Genomic DNA, 17,939 nt, shown 5'->3' on the forward strand with positions numbered 1-17,939 from the left:
TATGGCAAGGGAAGGAAACAGAACATGACTTCTCTGTATGTATAAAGCGGAGAGTAAATGTACAGCGCTATATACATGTTTTATAATTCATAACAGAGTACTACAAATCTTTGAAAAGGCTCTACCTCAGTGCAGATACAATTCATAGTTCAAGTATAAGGTATATGATTATAAAGTGTATTATAGGATTATTTATTACTTATACAGAGCCCAAGAATGCGCAGAGCACTCTGCAGCCATATACACAATTTATAAATACTTCTCTGTTAAGTACAGTATCATTATATCAGAAACGTCTGAAGAGCTGTATAACACCAAGTTACAGTAAGGAGCTAAGTCAGCTGAAGATAAACAGAGATTCATTAAAGCTCTCTTGGCTGGCAGAACAGTGAAAATGCAACTGAAGCTGGGTAGATGTGATAGACAAAAAGGTCACCCAAATGTTTTTTAGATTCCAGTATGAGCCTTCTACTTCCCTTGCTGTGGGTGGGGTTCTGCACCTGGAAGAACAGGGTTCTGCACCTGCAGATAATGCAGTGGGGTTCTGGGTTCTCTAGCAATGGGGTTCAGTACCTGTGGGAAGAGTGCTCTCTGGGAATGGGTTTCTGTACCTGTAGATGATATTGCCGGTTTCTGAGTATGTCATGGATCACAGCAGTGTGAGAGGAAACGTATAGGATCACCCTGTGCTCTTCATCAAGTAGGCTGTAAACAGGGAGGTGGCTGTTGTAACCAAATGCCCAAGACAAACTCTGTAAGGAACACAGTTACTTTTTTATGCCAAGCATTGACAGAATTATCATAAAACATAATCTCTTTTACTTTTAGCATCTGTGATCTTAAAGGAGCCCAATATGCATCAGTTACAACCCCCTCCATCCCCACTGATATCCTGCCACCCTTCGGGAGAAGGACAGCAACACACAACACCACACTTGGCCAAGAACACTGGAGCAAAACCCTTCTCATAATAAGTTGCCCTATGACCCATTAAAGCTGTTTTGATTGGCAGAAGACTGAAAATGCAGCTAATGCTGGTTAGATGTGACAGAGCAAAAGGCCATCAGAATAACCTTTGACACTAATTTCAACCTCCTACAAATGCATTATTATTTTTAGTCGAAAAATAAACTTTAAAATCAAAACTATGTTTCTCATGAAGCTAAAAGATTACTTCATTTGTGATGAGCTGGTCTTTTTCACTAGCATGAAATTTCCCATTCCCTAGGCCCTGCTTTGAACTCTGTAAAATACTCACAATTGGATGTGTTTTGATGTGCTCATCCTCTTCAAACAACAAGCCAGGGGTGGCTGAGGACACTAGTGACTCCTCCTCGGCTGGAGCTGAGCTGGCAGTGATTGGTGCTTCTAGGGATCCTGTCTCTTCTTGGCTCATTTCAGCACCTGCTTCTATGCTCCGGCTTTCCTGATCTGCTAAACTCTCTTTGTCCCTCAGATTTTTCTGGTCACTTTCTTGTGCCTCTTGGCCTATTTGCTGCATGTCCTGCTCCACCTTGGTGGAGCTTGGTAGTCTAGCAGGAGCCTCGCTCTCCCATTGCGGCACTGTGGGTACCTGCTGTTCGTCTTGTCCAAGATCTTCTAATGTTCCTGTTATTGCTGCAGTTTCTTCTCTTTCCTCTGATGGCCCTTCAGTGACATCAGCCACCAGTTCCTTAAAACAAATAAAGGCTTCAATTATCAGAGGGGTAGCCGTGTTAGTGTGGATCTGTAAAAAGCAACAAAGAGTCCTGTGGCACCTTATAGACTAACAGACATATTGGAGCATAAACTTTCGTGGGTGAATACCCACTTCGTCAGATGCATGCGTCAGACTCACGAAAGCTCATGCTCCAATATGCCTGTTAGTCTATAACAGGGGTAGGCAACCTATGGCACGAGTGCCGAAGGCGGCACGCGAGCTGATTTTCAGTGGCACTCACACTGCCTAGGTCCTGGCCACCGGCCCGGGGGGCTCTGCATTTTAATTTAATTTTAAATGAAGCTTCTTAAACATTTTAAAAACCTTATTTTCTTTACATACAACAATAGTTTAGTTATATATTATAGACTTATAGAAAGAGACCTTCTAAAAATGTTAAAATGTATTACTGGCATGCGGAACCTTAAATTAGAATGAATAAATGGAGACTCGGCACCCCACTTCTGAAAGGTTGTTGACCCCTGGTCTATACGGTGCCACAGGACTCTTTGTTGCTTTTTACAAAGGCTTCAATGTACACTTTGCAGAATGAAAAATGTATTTAATCTCTTCTGTGCTGCATTGTCTCCCTTACCACCTCTGTAACTCATCCAATCTTCATGCAGTGGATTGACATTCATCTACATGCTTCAGTTCTATTGGTTATTAAAATACGATCAATTCTATCTTGGATTCCAGCCACACCATAAAATAAGAACCTATTTTAGGGCTGTGGCATCAATCAATTCCTCTGCGTGTTTTTAAAACCTTCCTTGAATTTGCTCCAGATAACCTGATAGAAAATGTCTCTCTTCTCCCCTCTATGGTCCTTCTGTTCATGCAGTCCTGGCCTCCTCTAGGTCCCTTCATTCAATCTCACTGCTGTAAGTGAAAGAGACTTCTTCTCTGCAGTGCCAGTAATCTAGACTAGCTTTCTGAATTCCTGAACAACTCTCTATATCATTTTCAAGCTCAGATGAACACACATTTTGCTCCCTGCCCCAGACATTTTATGTTACATGGAGAAACATTATTGATCATGTTTACAGTGTCATAGGTGGCCCCGATGCTTTGCAGGGAACAAATATCAAATCCATGCTAAGGTTGGGAAATAAAAATGAAATAAAATTAAAAAATCAGGAAATGCAAAGGTTAAGGATTTGCCAGTAATTTTAACTCGGCTACATTGCATATCCTCTGCACTGCATGCTACACATTTAACAACAGGAAATCTAATATAGTCACATATACATTATTTAACAGGGAAAACAAGAAAAGAAATTTTGCTACCTCACTACTCACCCCCCTTTCTAGAGTGTTAAGAAATATATTCAATAGCACTGGATCTAGTTCCGACGCTTGATGGACCCTACCATTAACTTGTTGCCATGATGAATATTGACCATCTAATTCTACCCTTGGTTTTCTGTCTCCTACAGTTTTTGATCTATGACAATACTTTGTCTCTCACCCAATGACAACTTAAACTTCTTTAGGAGCTTCTTGTGCAGGATCTTGCCACAGAAACAAGCCTAGTTTGGAGTTTCTAGGCTCCCCGGTTTTCAGGCTACATGAATGTCAAAAGTTCATGGAAGCATATGGAATAATCTAGGTTTCCCTCACTCATAACTAAAACACAGCGTATTCATGACTGGACTGACATGAAGCAGAGGAAGCTTTGGCCAGAAAAGGAATTTGTTTAAGAATATTATGAGTGACTGTAAATGGGAACTGAATGGAAACTCCTCCTTAGCTACAGAATTTCACCTGAGCTATAGAATTTGCTACTGGAAACAATCATGTCTCCCTTTACTGTTATTTTCCATTGAACTCTGTAAGCCAGACTCTGTGGAATTGTATGGATGGAAGAGGGTAGAATCTGACCCTGCTGAGGCTTTAGTTAACTCCATACAAGGGCCGCGTGATTCAGTGAGCGTGAAAGGCACCATAGAAAAGATCACAAATAAAAAGGTGCACTGAATGGAATACACCCTTCTTGTGACATCATAGGGATCCAAGCTGGGGAGCTGGCAATAGGAAGTCTGTTATAGGATATCCATACTCACATGTGGACTTGTGATGCTCAGTTCGTTCTCTTGTGTCTCAGGGGTGGCAGCGTCCACTGAGAAATTGGCTGCTGTGGTTGTTGGGGCCTGGGTCTCCGTTTCCAAAATGTCCATGGATTCTGTATCACCTGCTATCACATCAGCTGGAATTTCGGTGACCTGCTTGGGTAATTCAGTCTCCTGAGCCCCTTGTTCATTTTGTGGAGTTTCTTCTGAAGCTTCATCTCCTTCTATACTTCCTCCTGCTGGTTCCTCCAGTGGGGTTTCATTAGAATCATCAGCCATCTTCTCCTACAAGCTTCCTTCGAAAATACACATTATTAGATTTTCTTCCCTGCTATTCCCGGCATTTACCACAAAAGCCCTTTAGATCAGAGTCTATTTCCCTGAAAGGGTGGGGGAATAGCCTCCTAACTGGAGGTATATCAGATGGGAAACCAATAGTACCTTTGATCTTGGGCAAAATCCCCAAGCGAAAGGAGCTGGTGATGTAAAATTGGTCCAAAGTATTAAAATTACCTTACAGTTTGCCATAATTGCCCAGGAAGGGTGGCAGAACTGTGTGTAGGAAGATAGGGGCCTACTCTACATTAGTCATGGCATCCTAGCCAAAACCATTCAACCCCTCTCACTTCTATGAGCACTAAAATTCCTTTAAAGTGGAAGACAAAAACGGATACAGAAACACCAGGTTAGATTTCCAGGTCAGCCACATAAACATTTAGAATCCCAGAGGTAGTTCTATAGCATGTGAGCAGTCACTCGTTCCAGCTTGAATTACCATATGTCCCTCTATCCAGTCCTGCATGTATCTAAAGCCCCTGTAGTTCCTTGGGGCAGAGATGTTCCCTCTTAGATATGTACCTCTGTCACAGTGTCTAATTTAGAGAAAGGGGGATAAAGCTAGAGATAGGCACTTTGTTCAGACCCAGATTAGTTTTAGGCTGACTTTGGGGTCTGGATTCATGGCCAAACACGGGCTGAGGTTCAGTTCAAAAGCACAGAAATCTTGTAAGCAGAGAGCTTTTGAAGATGGCTGTTCTCATGAAATTTTGGTTGCATCCGCACTAGAACCAGAAAACAGGTCCCTTATGCTTGTACATACCACCTGGACCCCAACCCTTAGGGACAAGTTTATATCCAAGCCTTCAAATCAGAGCCCCATGGCTCAAAATGAGGTCTGGTTTTGGCCCCTTCCCTAGATAAAACTCTCCCATTAGCGACTGGCATGCAAGGAGTGGGGGATCTCCTCCCTTGGGAAATTGTTTTGAAAATACACATCATTTAGTACAGACTGACAGACAAAATATTTGCTCTACAGACAATGCTGTTGCTGTGTGAAGGATTGAGAGCTATCAGTTAGCCATGTCCACAGCGAGACATTAACCCTACCAGAGACAGGGTATCCCCCCCTCTTTCCCCACCAGAGGCAGGGAATCCCCTGTCACCCTCCTTCAGTTCAAACATCATATTGTACATACACCGACTTTGGGCACCTGCCCGTGCCCCGTGGATGCACGCTGCACACTTTAGCTCGTATCCCTATATCTCTGGTTGGTATCTGAGGGAACAGACGTTTTTATTTTCTTTTTCAAATCACCACACATTTTTGCACCAGCCAAAACACATTTATCTCCAGCGAGGGTCATTACTGACCAGGATATTAACGATTTAGCTCCCTCTCTGTGTCAGAAATCAGGATCAGTCTCGTCCTGCCTGTCGCTGAGACAGGAATGGCGTGGGGAAGATCAGCTCCAAAATACACCGGCCGTGCGCCTCTGTCATTCCACCTGCGTGTGGCCCCTAGGGAGTATTGTTGAAGAACCTCCCACTTGTTCCTGCTGCCTTATCCAGACATCTCTCCTAGGACTTCTGCTGCTCATTCTTCACATCCCTCTAACCTCCTCGGACTCTCCAAAACCTTTCCATTCCCTTGGCCGGGCTCCCTCAGACGCTTACCCACAACCCCCCTTTCCTCAGGCCTTGCCCCAAATCACTCTCAATAGGACCCCCCCATCCCTCTCAAACCCCCCTCAGCCTCACCTGCTGCAGCAGCCTCAGCCCCAGCTCGGCCGCCTGGAGCTCCCCTGTTCTGTTTGTATCTGAAGCCTGTTCCCATAGTAACTGCTGCTGGTGCTGCAGGCAGTGAGACAGGCTGGAAAGAGCAGTTGCAGAGGAGCTTGTTGTGTGGGGGTGAGAGAAGGGGAGAAGTGGTGGACACTAAGGCACTACCTGGCTCGGGGGTATTCCTCAGGGGCTGGGGGATAGCAGGTACTTTCTTTCTTCCACTGGCTACTCCTGAGTTCATGGTACACAGGCCATCCCCAATCCCTCCTGCAGGACACTGGCTAACAGGACCCAAGCAGCTGCCCACACCCAGATCCCATTCATGCCTACAAGAGGTACCACTGTTGTGAGTTCCTGTACAACATGAACCCAGCCTCTAAAGAAGAGCCAGACTCCCCTGGAACAGGTGGACTCACCTTGTAGCAGAAGCAGCATGAGGGATGGTAGCCCTGAACTGAGTGCATGGCCCATGAGTACCACAAGGCCCCATTTAATTCATTATGTCAAGTTTTCTGTGCCATATCACTGCCTTTCAGAATCACCTGTAATCACACGACTCCAGGAGCTGCAGCTTCGAGAAAAACTTCAAAAACCCTGGGACCCGTGATAAAATAGCAGGAATTGGCACTACTACATCATCCTCCCTCATTTCCCCTTCTCTCTTCTCCCACATCTTCCAACCACTAACACGGCTCTTTGTACCTCCTGAGTGGGGAAAATGGAGCAGAGCAAGCTAGAGAATCTGCCCCAAAGTATTGACTTTTGACTGTTTTACCTTTTGATTGTTTGTACTGGACTGTATAAACAATCCACTAAAGGGGCTGTGGAGGGTAATGCTTCTTTTAAAACACGTTTGCAAATATATAGTTTAAAATATCTTCCCTTAAAAGATCATGAACTTTAAACTCTCGACTACGTAGAAATAACGATTTCTAAATCTAAGTTGTTTTCCTCATGCACGATACGCAGCGTGATACTCTTGAAAAAGAAAGTAAATTTTGCTATCCTTCGAAACACTAGGGTTTTTTTCATGCTCAAGAGGTACTTGACTGTGTGAGGTGTGAAGCTACTACTGTCTGAGACCCATGAAGCAAAAAGTATAAACGAGTCTTGGGTGTGTATTTATGTATGACATGGAACGAGCATCCTTTAAGGAGTTGAGATAAGAGAGAAAATGACTGATGAAAGCACATACAAACAGGAACTGCTGCCTTTAATTTAACACACTTGGACACTTGCAGGGCTGGGACCTTGGCTAAAATTCAAAGTGAAGCCAGTTTTAGGCTCTATTGAAAGGTTAAGGCCAAGATTCTGTGCTGCGCACCCCTGAGATGCATTTAATGGGAGAGGAATTAAAGGTGGATTTAAGCTACATTTTCCCCCTCCTGCTTCTGGTCTGTTCCAGGAGCAAAAATAGCCTCTGGCATAATTAGGTTAGCCAATGGCCTCTCTAGATTCCCTCAGACATCCTCTGGCTTGCAGAACAAGTATGAATATAGTGGTTTGCAGTCAGTCCTGCCTCTTCCCACCCCTGGCACCTGCACTCTAGTCCCTAGCTTCTCTCTCATACCCACTAGCCTGGGGCTTCTACAAGGGCTAGCGTTAAGTCCACTTACGGAAAGCCAGTGCAGTGATTCCACCCCTGCACTTTGTAAGTGGTTTATAGCATCTATACACCACCAGAGCAGGGAGATGAAACCCATTTTATATTTCTAGTGGTCATTTAGTTTTGGTATTTATTAAAATCCATTTAGTTTAGTATTTCTTAAAGCCCATTTTATCTTGTTTCAGAAAACATTATTTTGCACTATATTGGCAGCTTAAAGTTATAAGCAACAAGTTAGTTCAAAACCTGGTGATTATAGATTGTTATATACTCCCAGCAACATTCATTCCATCATTTGGCAGAAGGGCCAAATTCCACTCTCACTAGTACAAAAACACTCATTCCCATTCACACTGGTGTAACAGGTTGGTATATGGTCCTACTTCTATTCAGTTCCTCCTCGCTGGCCCCTTGTTTGTGCTCTAAGCAGGGAGTTTAGGCCTCTTCCCCTGCACACTATATCTGATTTTACAAGAAGGATAACATAGGCTTTGTTGATTACACTGGCTGGCATGTATCAATTCCTCTGACTGAAGGCATCAGGAAACACCAGCAAGCAGGAAGAATATAACTGAAAAGCAAATGAGCCTACCACATATGAAGGGTTAATTAATTGATGTTTTAATAATTAATTGGTATGGAGCCTAACAGATCAATAGGCTGCTTATAGCCATGGCTTAAAAGCATCTATAACACCTTCTACAGCAGTGCTTATAACCATACATAATATACTATCCATGTCTGTAATATACTTATAAGATGTGTAATTTATTAATCCATTATAGCCTATGGTACCTCAATATTAAGAAGTGTGACCAGTTGATCTCTGGATACCAGTGTTGATCTGCTTCTATCAGGTCCGAGTTTGCTCAAAATTGAGATTTTGTAAAAATAACTTTTTCCAAAAATTATGACAGATACAATAAAATCAAGTATGCGTCTTTTTTTTTTTTTAAGAATTCCAATAGAAACTGGTTTAAAAACAAACCAAGCCAATAAAAGTTCCCTTGCAGTGTATGCAACCCAAAAACTACAGCACAGAAAATAAAATTAACAAGAAACTCAATATAAACCAACTTAGAACTATATTATAGTCCAAGCTATGAGAAAGTATCATAGCACCCCTTCAATCTCACCAATTTAAGACAGCATAAATCAAACAATTAAAAAAAAAACCTTTCAGATGTAGTGACCACAAACATTTTTGTAACACAAAGTTCAAAATCATATTTGTACATTTCTTGAGTGTGCACTTGTATTTCACTGACAATATAAAATGCAATCCAGAAATTGGAGTAATACTTAGAACATTTGTATAATGTGCTGACCTGTTCAGGAAGACTTTAGATTAAAAATGAATGTAAATTATCACCAAAAATACAAAAACAAAAAAACCCAGCTTAACTCTTTATTGGTAAATGTTACTTCCCATGAACAAACAGAAAAAAAACATTCACTAAATGTTGCAGAATAATTTAGCATGGATTCTAACTAAACAAAAAGCATGGACCTCACTTTGATCTCACACCTGATTTACATCAGTGCAAGTGAAGTCAAAATCAGGTCCTATGACTCTACAATCTATTCCCTATGAATCAGTACAATTACTAATCATGACCACGCATAGGTCTGTTGAAAGCAATTCAGGAGCAGTATATCCGGCAGGCTGGAGGTCAGAGCCTCGGAACTCATTATAAACACTCCAGTGTCAGCAAGTAGATGTAGGTTGCAAAACGAACTTTTCAAACCAGGTTGGAGTTCAAAAAGTACAAACTTTGATCTTATTGTCTTCCAAGCCAGTTATCTTTGCAAGGGGAGAATATTGCATCTGAAAAAAATGTAAAAGAATAAATTAGTTCTGCATTCAATCCAGACTAAGGAAATAGGGGGAAAGATATTCATTTTTTCCTGGCCCCTTTGTAATCTTTGAGCTTACTACGTAAAGAGCTCCATAGCCAGACCCTTCCCCTCCTGTTAACCAAACAAAGCCCCCCTCACCTCCTTAGCCTCCCCAGTGGGCCAGCGGGCTGCCAGACTAAGTCCCCCATTCCCAACTTGATCTCTTGATATGATGCACCTCCCCACACTGCTGCAGCTAAATCTTTAACAACTGACTTTTAGATCATGTCTTTCACTGAAGGATCTAAAAGTGATCATCAAATCTGAGAGGGTGATCACAGCAGAGTGAACCATGACCAACACCACATGACAAATTAGTCCTGTCCTTAATGCAGAATCCATGGTTCTGATCCTGTGTGAAAGCCCTATCCACTCCGTTAAGTGGAGGAGAATACTGCACCCAGCTGAATCTGCAGAGGGAAGATCCTGTCTACACTATAATTCCAACATTTTTGTGAACCTCAGCTACAACACAGCTGTGCCCCAATCAAAGATTGTTTTCCCTGGGTAGACTGAAAAACTAGGTTATAACAGCGTTAGAGGATCCAGTCTACAGCCTGAAAACATATGGGGCCCTATTTCCCTCAGGCACACACATGGTACAAGTAATACCCACTGAAGTCAGTTCCTGCAGTGAAGGAATTATACTCCAGGGCTGTAACATGACACCGTAGCATGGTTATAACTAGATGGTTTGGGCCAGTCTACGCAGGAAAACCAAACCATATTATAAAGCAGGTGGGGCACAACAGGGTGCAACTGCAATTTGTACAGTGCTAGCAGTGCCCCCCTAGCTAGGCAGGTCAGAATAATGAGCAAGGTGGCACTCAAAGACTTTGGTGCTGAGGTAGATTCCCAGGGGAGGGCAGAAGGCTCAGGCTCCATTCTGCTTAGCAATGCGTTTTCCAGTTCAAGGCTGGTTAATGACACGACAATTCATGCACTTGGCCAACCTGAACTCAGAGGCTGTGGAAGGAATTGGCATGCCTACCCCAGCAGTCCTTTCCCAGCCCAGTGCTTTGGTGTGAGCCCAAGGTGTAATTTCTTGCCGCCACGGATCACGGTCACACTCAGTGGTTTCTGAAATGCAAGAAAATAAACAGCATCTTCTCCTGTCAAGGTGGCCCTGCTCTCATTTCCCTGTCCCTCTAAGAACATAAGAATGGCCATACTGGATCAGACCAATGGTCCATCTAGCCCAGTATCTCGTCTTCTAACAATGGACAGTGCCAAATGCTTCAGAGGGAGTGAAAAGAACAGTGATCCACCCCTTTGCAATCCCAGCATCTAGTACTCAGAGGATTAGGAACACCCAGAGCATGGGGTTGCATCCCTGACCATATTTTTAAACTCCCCTCATTCGGAAGCTGTTCTGTAACCTTAATAATTTTTGTTGCCCTTCTCTGTACTTTTTCCAGTTCTGACATTAGATGGGCCACCCAGAACTTCACGCAGTATTCAAGGCATGGATATGCCATGGGTTTATATAGTGGTGTTTTGATATTTTCTGTTTTATATGTATGCATCCCTTTCCTAATGGTTCCTACCCGTTAGCCTTTTTGATTGCTGCTGCACATCGAGTGGATGTTTTCAAAGAGCTATTCACGACTCCAAGATCTCTTCCTTGAATGGTAACAGTTAATTTAGATCCCATCATTTTGTATGTATAGTTGGGATTATGTTTTCCAATGTGCATTACTTCGCTTTTATCAACATTGAATTTTAAGGCCATGTGGCAGGGTACCTCTTCTTCTTACCGAGGAGAGTCAAAAGCAGCTCTTTCTGAAGCTTATCACCATTATTCCTTGATCAGCCAGCAGCAGGCACTCTCAGTAGGACAAAGCATGATGCCTACACACCCTTCCAACTCTGTCAGCCCAGGAAAGAACTAAAATTCTTAACTGTTCTCCACTGGACCCAGTTGGTCTCAGGAATAGTACTGAACAGTATAGCTACGGGATCAACATTCACATCAAAAGCAGCAGCAGGATGAGCCTAATGTTTGGTTTCCCGAGTGGGAACCCGAGACCAATGGTCTCTTCCAACTATCACAAAAGAAAAGATATCTAACCTTCTGTTCAAAGACTGAAAATAGAACTCAGCCAAAGCTGGTAACCTGCTCACCCCTTCGCTGTGCTGCACCACGGTGGCAATATTCTGCAGTGTCTGGAAGTTGTGTGTGTCGACAGAGCCAAACTCAATGATCTCATCATCAACCTGTAATCCCTTTACAAAGAAGCAACAGGAGACAAAGCATCATTTGCCCTCACATACACACAACACTTTGTGTTTATATAACATCTTTCGTCCAAGGACCTTAAAGCACCTGATGAACATTCATCTAGGTCAGGGATGGGTTACCTATGGCCCATGGGCCGGATTCGGCCCGTTGCTTAATTTCATCCAGCCCGTGCATGGGCAGCGGGTCTCTCAGGCTGGGAAAGGCTGTGCCTCCCGAAACAACCAGATGTGGACTGACCACGCTCCACCCTGCCCAGCCCCACCCCTCCTGTTTACTGCCACGCAGTGTGCAGCTCCTCCAGTCCCCCTGTGCTACAGCCAGCGGTCCAGCACTCCAGGGCCGCCCGCCTTCCCGGTGCTCCTCTGGGGCTGGGGCCATGTGCCTTGCCCTCCCAGCACTCCTCTGGGATTGGGGGGCTAGCCTGGGCCGGGCTCAGGGCCGCAGTGGGGGGAGGCCTTGGGGCTCCGGCAGGGAGGCAGAAGGCTTTTGATCAGACCCTTGCTTTTAACTTGTGTATGGCCCGCAATTGATTTTTTTCTGTGGGTCAATGGCCCATGATAGAAAAAAGGTTCCTCACCCCTCATCTAGTGCCTCCATTTAAGAGTCTCAAAGTGCTTCTCAAAATTGAGTAGATTAAGCCTCACACCACCCCAGGGAAATATGGGAGTAGTATTTATTATTCCTGCTATGGAGATGGGGAAACTGAGGCACATAATGGTGACATGGCCTTACCCAAGGTCATATAGTGTGTCAATTGGAGAGCTGGGAAAAAAACCCATTTCTGATTCCCACGCCCATGCCCAACCCACTAGCTAGGTGTTCGAACATGGCCACGGCTCTATAGGTTACAGCAATGCACAGTTTACACTGTCCAGGCTAACGGGAATAATTATGTCCACCAGGAACGTTACAAGCACCTGGCAAGAATCTGGTTTAAAAACAGGAGCTCAAACTCTGCTCCTGATTGCAGGTGAGTGGGGAGGGCCACCTGCCATATCTGGGGCCCAACTGGAGTTTGCACCATTGGAAGCAAGATGATTGAACTTGCCGAGATGCTGGCGGGCGAACCTGGGGTGACAGCGTTCACTCTTGCGAAGGGCTGCGGCAGACTCTGGTTCTGATTCATTGCCTCGGCCTGAGCTTCTGCCTCATCCTTTGCCTGCTTCTCTTTCTCTCGGGCATGCAGCTGGTGGAGAGCTTTTTCCACTTGCAGCATTAGGGCCTTGTGATCGTTCTGCAAACCTAAGGGTGAGAGACATTAGTGCAGAGAAGACAGGACCAATCATGTTTTCATTTAAAGTCCTTACCTAACAGATGCATTTCTCTCTCTGGCTGAGATTCTTAGCTTTCAATTAAAAGTAAGTATTTTGTTCCTCTTGGGCCTACACCGTGAGTGAAACTGTGCTATCAACAAACATGTGCAGCTAGCATAGCTGTTCCTAGCTCAGTTTCCCTGACCGGTGTGGCCACCTGAGAACCATATTAAATCTATGTTAGTAACCCATGCTCCTGACTACCTGTCTGTGGGAGTTAATCAGTGTTCCCAAATACACTACAGGATCCACTGTGTAAGGCTAGCTAATTACAACAGTCATCACCCGACAGTGCCATGGTTACAGACTGAGAGCTGTTTCACAGCCTTGCTCATGAGCAGCAGCGATATACAGTACATATACACACTTGTGTGTTCACCCAAGTTGTGAAGAAACAGCCATGTTACAAATTCAGTAAAAAAAAAATCCATAGAGTAGACAGAGAATATGGACTGGGGAGATCCATGTCCACATAAACACTAAGCAACCGAACTCCCTTTCCATTAAATCACCCCCTACACGCAACACTTATTGCTAAACAATGACTATTATAATACATTTGTCCACAAATACAAAGCAAGCACTAAATTTAAAAGGCACAATGTCAACTAGTTTTATTTATTTTATAAAGAACACAGGAAGATTTTACAATATGACTGTTTTCATTAATCATTAATAGGTGCATTAATAATGCTGCACACTGCATTTTAACAGATTCAATTTTATGACTGAGCCAGTCCCCTGGCACTTTTGTAGTACCTGACCAGAGGGCAAGGCTGCTTAGAAACACAACTCAAACTGACCCCACTATTTTTATTTTCCAAACTGAATGAAACGAAAATATTAGGGCTGTCGATTAATCGCAGTTAACTCACGTGATTAACACCCACAAAAATAATGGTGATTAATCACACAGTTAAACAATAGAATACCAATTGAAATTTATTACAGGTTTCAGAGTAGCAGCCGTGTTAGTCTGTATCCGCAAAAAAAACAGGAGTACTTGTGGCACCTTAAAGACTAACAAATTTATTGTAGCATGAGCTTTCGTGAGCTAAAGCTCACTTCTTTGGATGCATAGAATGGAACACACAGACAGGAGATATTTATACATACAGAGAACATGAAAAGGTGGAAGTATGCATAGACTCTGCCTGTTGGTATGCATACTTCCACCTTTTCATGTTCTCTGTATGTATAAATATCTCCTGTCTGTGTGTTCCATTCTATGCATCCGAAGAAGTGAGCTTTAGCTCACGAAAGCTCATGCTACAATAAATTTGTTAGTCTTTAAGGTGCCACAAGTACTCCTGTTTTTTGTGTGAAATTTATTACATATTTTTGGGTGTTTTTCTACATTTTAAAATATATTGATTTCAATCACAACACAGAATACAAAGTGTACAGTGTTCACTTTGTTATTTTTATTACAAATATTTGCATTGTAAAAATGATAAACAAAAGAAATAGTATTTTTCAATTCACCTCATACAAGTACCATAATGCAATCTCTTTATTGTGAAACTGCAACTTACAAATTTAGATTTTTTTTTGGTTACATAATTGAACTCAAAAACAAAACAATGTAAAATTTTAGAGCCTACAAGCCCACTCAGTCCTACTTCTTGTTCAGCCAATCACTAAGAAAACAAGTCTGTTTACATTTATGGGAGATAATGGTTCTGGCTTCTTACTTATGTCACCCAAAAGTGAGAACAGGCGTTCGCATGGCACTTTTGTAGCAACATTGCAAGGTATTTATGTGCAAGATATGCTAAACATTCATATGTCCCTTCAGGTTTCAGCCACCATTCATCAGAGGACATGCTTCCATACCAATGACGCTCGTTAAAAAAAAATGCATTAATTACACTTCTGACTAAACTCCTTGGAGGAGAATAGTATGTCTCCTGCTCTATTTCTCCCGCACTCTGTCATATATTTCATGTTATAGCACTCTTGGATGATGACCTAGCATATGTTCATTTTAAGAACACTTTCACACAGATTTGACAAAACACAAAGAAGGTACCAATGTGAGATTTCTAAAGATAGCTATAGCACTCAACACAAGGTTTAAGAATCTGAAGCGCCTTCCAAAATCTGAGAGGGACGAGGTGTGGAGAATGCTTTCAGAAGTCTTAAAAGAGCAACACACTCCCATGTGGAAACTACAGAACCTGAACCACCAAAAAAGAAAATCAACGTTCTGATGGTGGCATATGACGCAAATTAACATGTTGGTCCACACTGCTTTGGATTGTTATCGAACAGAACCAGTCATCAGCATGGATGCATGGTGGGTGAATCTTTAGTGCATCTGACATGTAATTATATTGTGATGCCAGCTACAACAGTGCCATGTGAATGCCTGACCTCTCTTTCAGGTGATACTGTAAATAAAAAGCGGGCATTATCTCCTGCAACTGTAAACAAACTTGTTTGTCTGAGTGACTGGCTGAACAATGAGTAGGACTGAGTGGACTTGCAGGCTCTAAAATTTTACATTGTTTTATTTTTGAATGCAGGTTTTTTGTACATAATTCTATATTTGTAAGTTCAACTTTCATGATAACGAGATTGCACAACAGTACTTGTATGAGGTGAACTGAAGAATACTATTTCTTTTGTTTTTTACAGCACAAATATTTGTAATAAAAAAGTGAGCACTGTACACTTTGTGTTCTGTGTTGTAACTGAAATAAATTTGAAAATGTAGAAAACATCCAAAAAATTTAAATAAATAGTATTCCACGATTGTTTAAAAGTGCAATTAATCACGGTTAATCTTTTTAATTGCACAATTCATCATGATTAATTTTGTTAATCACTTGACAGCCCTAAAAAATATTAAACAGCACTAGGAGGTTATTACTATAAAAATGGTTGCAATTCTTTGAGTTTTAATAATCTAAGTTGTTTATTAATAAACTAAAGAAACTCATCCTTTTAAATAGATGAGTTTCCTATCAATAATGTCCCTTTGTGTACAGTTGCCAAGAGAAAAACCAAACCAAACCAGATGTTTGTAAAACAAAGAACCAAACTTCTGAGAAGCACTGTCTGTTTAATTTAGCTCAGCCCCTGTGAAAGAAGACTTTTTAGAACAGAACTGCTTACAGATGATGTTATGCCTGGCTGCACGGACTTGGTACACATCGACATCGGCACGCGGATACCCTTCAGCATCGACCAGCGGCTCGTGCATCCCGACTCCCTTTTGCTGCAGGGCAGAAACACTTTCATAAAGTGTCAAGTTGCTCCGGTCTCAACAAGTTGTTGATTAGGCTGAACTAGCGCGGCAGGGCACTGCAGAGCTGAGGCTGGCACAACCCCCCTCCCCCCGCCCCGAACTGCGTATGTGACGGTGCATTGCACACACACACACACACCCGGCTGACACGCATCACACGCAGCACAGCTCTTTGCACAGACACCCCCCCCCGAACTGCGTATGTGACGGTGCATTGCACGCGCTCACACACACACACACAGGCTGACACGCATCACACGCAGCACAGCTCTTTGCACAGACACCCCCCCCCGGCAGTGAGCCCTGTGGGCGTGAACCGGACAGACCCCCCCCGCCCGCGGCGGGGAGCGCTGCACAGACACCCCCGAGCCCGGCGTGCGGGGGGGGGGGCAGCAAGGCCCGGGTGCCCCGCCCCCGCGCGCACGCGCGCGCACTCACCCCCTCCAGCACCGCGAAACAGGCTTTGATCTGGGCCTCGAGCTCGTCCTTCCTGCGGACCAGCTCCTGCACCTCGCGCACGCTCAGCGCGTCGGGCCCGGCCTCCTCCTCCGCCATCGCCCCGGCCCAGCAACAACGCCCGCGCGCGGGTCACGTGCCGCGCAGCAGGGGGGGCGGGGCGGAGCAACACAGGGAACCGCCCCGCCTCCCTGGGCTGTGGGCGGGGCTGGTGGGTGGGTGGAGCCAGGTGGAGCAGGCTCCTCCCTCCCCGAGCCTGACAGACACCCGGTGGGGGGGGCATGCAGGGCTCTGGTAGGGGGACCAGACAGCGAGTGTGACGAATCAGGAGAGGGGGTGGGGGGGTAATAGGAGCCTATATGAGAAAAAGACTCTAAATTTGGGACTGTCCCTATAAAATCGGGACATCTGGTCACCCTAGACTCCGGGGATGATGCATCTCCCGCTGTGCAGGGGGTCAGGCCCCACGAATGATGCCTCTCCCATAGGGCACAGAGCTGCTGGGCCCGGAGAAGATACAGCTATGCAGAGAGGGTGCCATGCCCAGACAGAAAGTATCTGCTGAAATGCACCGACCGGGGGGGAGGGGGACGACAAACTAGCCCATCCTACCCCATCACATCAAGCCTCTCCCTTGTGAGGGTTTCTAAACTGAAGCACTTTGGAGTCATTTGCAAGTGCTTTAAAAGAGCTGTAGTCACCCGGTCACTGCCTCTTGTTACATCATTATAGCACCTTCCATGCCAGTTGTGTGAACATTTGGAGAGAAAAATCATCTGGAAAAATGCTGCAGCGTTTCAGCTTTGAATTGTACCGCTGAATGCTCTATCCCCCTTGCAAGAGAAATTTTATAATGGAAACAGACTTCAGGGCAGCAGGCCCTGTATGTGCTACTGTAGTTCATCATCATGTGGTACAAACTGGAGAGGCAAATGCCTTCTCAAGATCACACATACACACAGTTTCATTGAAGCTATTTACATGTTTTAAAGTGTTTCCTGATCAGCTTTTCCTAGTTTTGTTGCCTGTGAATGTTTGCAGATAGCTTTTGAACTGAAGAGTTCTGCAGTGCTGGCTTAAATCAATACCATGTGGAGGGCTGGAGGGGGGGAGGATGTGCAGGGATTCTTATCTTTTCGACAAACATGTTTTTAACCAGTTTCATGAGAGAAACACTCTTCACTTTTGTATGTTCCCAACATCAGCTCCTGCAATAGCTGAAAAAGTGACCAAATGCCATTATGCCACATGTTGTCAAACTTTTAAACCCTGGCTGCTCTGTAGATTTCCACTTTCTAGATTCTGGCATGATGGAGGCTCTTGGGAGCATGTGTTTTT

The 17,939-nt window shown here is 44.0% G+C and overlaps 2 protein-coding genes across 3 annotated transcripts in view; both read right to left on the reverse strand.

Annotated features, from left to right (window-relative positions):
• Positions 1-5,880, reverse strand: part of CFAP251 (cilia and flagella associated protein 251) — a 32,497-nt gene extending 26,617 nt beyond the window's left edge. Inside the window, exons 1-4 of one of the 2 annotated variants that reach the window (XM_044989484.1) lie at positions 5,809-5,880; positions 3,766-4,067; positions 1,259-1,672; positions 612-752 (exon numbers count right to left, since the gene is read on the reverse strand). In XM_044989484.1, coding sequence (XP_044845419.1) covers positions 612-752; positions 1,259-1,672; positions 3,766-4,050 — 840 coding nt within the window. In that variant the 5' untranslated portion in view covers positions 4,051-4,067; positions 5,809-5,880. The remainder of the gene's footprint in view (positions 1-611; positions 753-1,258; positions 1,673-3,765; positions 4,068-5,808) is intronic. The other variant, XM_044989485.1, reaches the window with a different exon arrangement.
• Positions 5,881-8,038: 2,158 nt separating this feature from the next.
• Positions 8,039-16,747, reverse strand: PSMD9 (proteasome 26S subunit, non-ATPase 9). The gene is made up of 6 exons (XM_044990437.1): positions 16,584-16,747; positions 16,013-16,115; positions 12,628-12,821; positions 11,462-11,563; positions 10,329-10,417; positions 8,039-9,266 (listed from the first exon to the last, which is right to left on the reverse strand). The coding sequence occupies exons 1-6, from the start codon at positions 16,698-16,700 to the stop codon at positions 9,239-9,241; spliced, it is 633 nt and encodes a 210-aa protein (XP_044846372.1). The 5' UTR covers positions 16,701-16,747; the 3' UTR covers positions 8,039-9,238.
• Positions 16,748-17,939: the final 1,192 nt, after the last annotated feature.

This window comes from Mauremys mutica, chromosome 16, assembly GCF_020497125.1.
Source record: "Mauremys mutica isolate MM-2020 ecotype Southern chromosome 16, ASM2049712v1, whole genome shotgun sequence".
Lineage (NCBI taxonomy): Eukaryota > Metazoa > Chordata > Testudines > Geoemydidae > Mauremys > Mauremys mutica.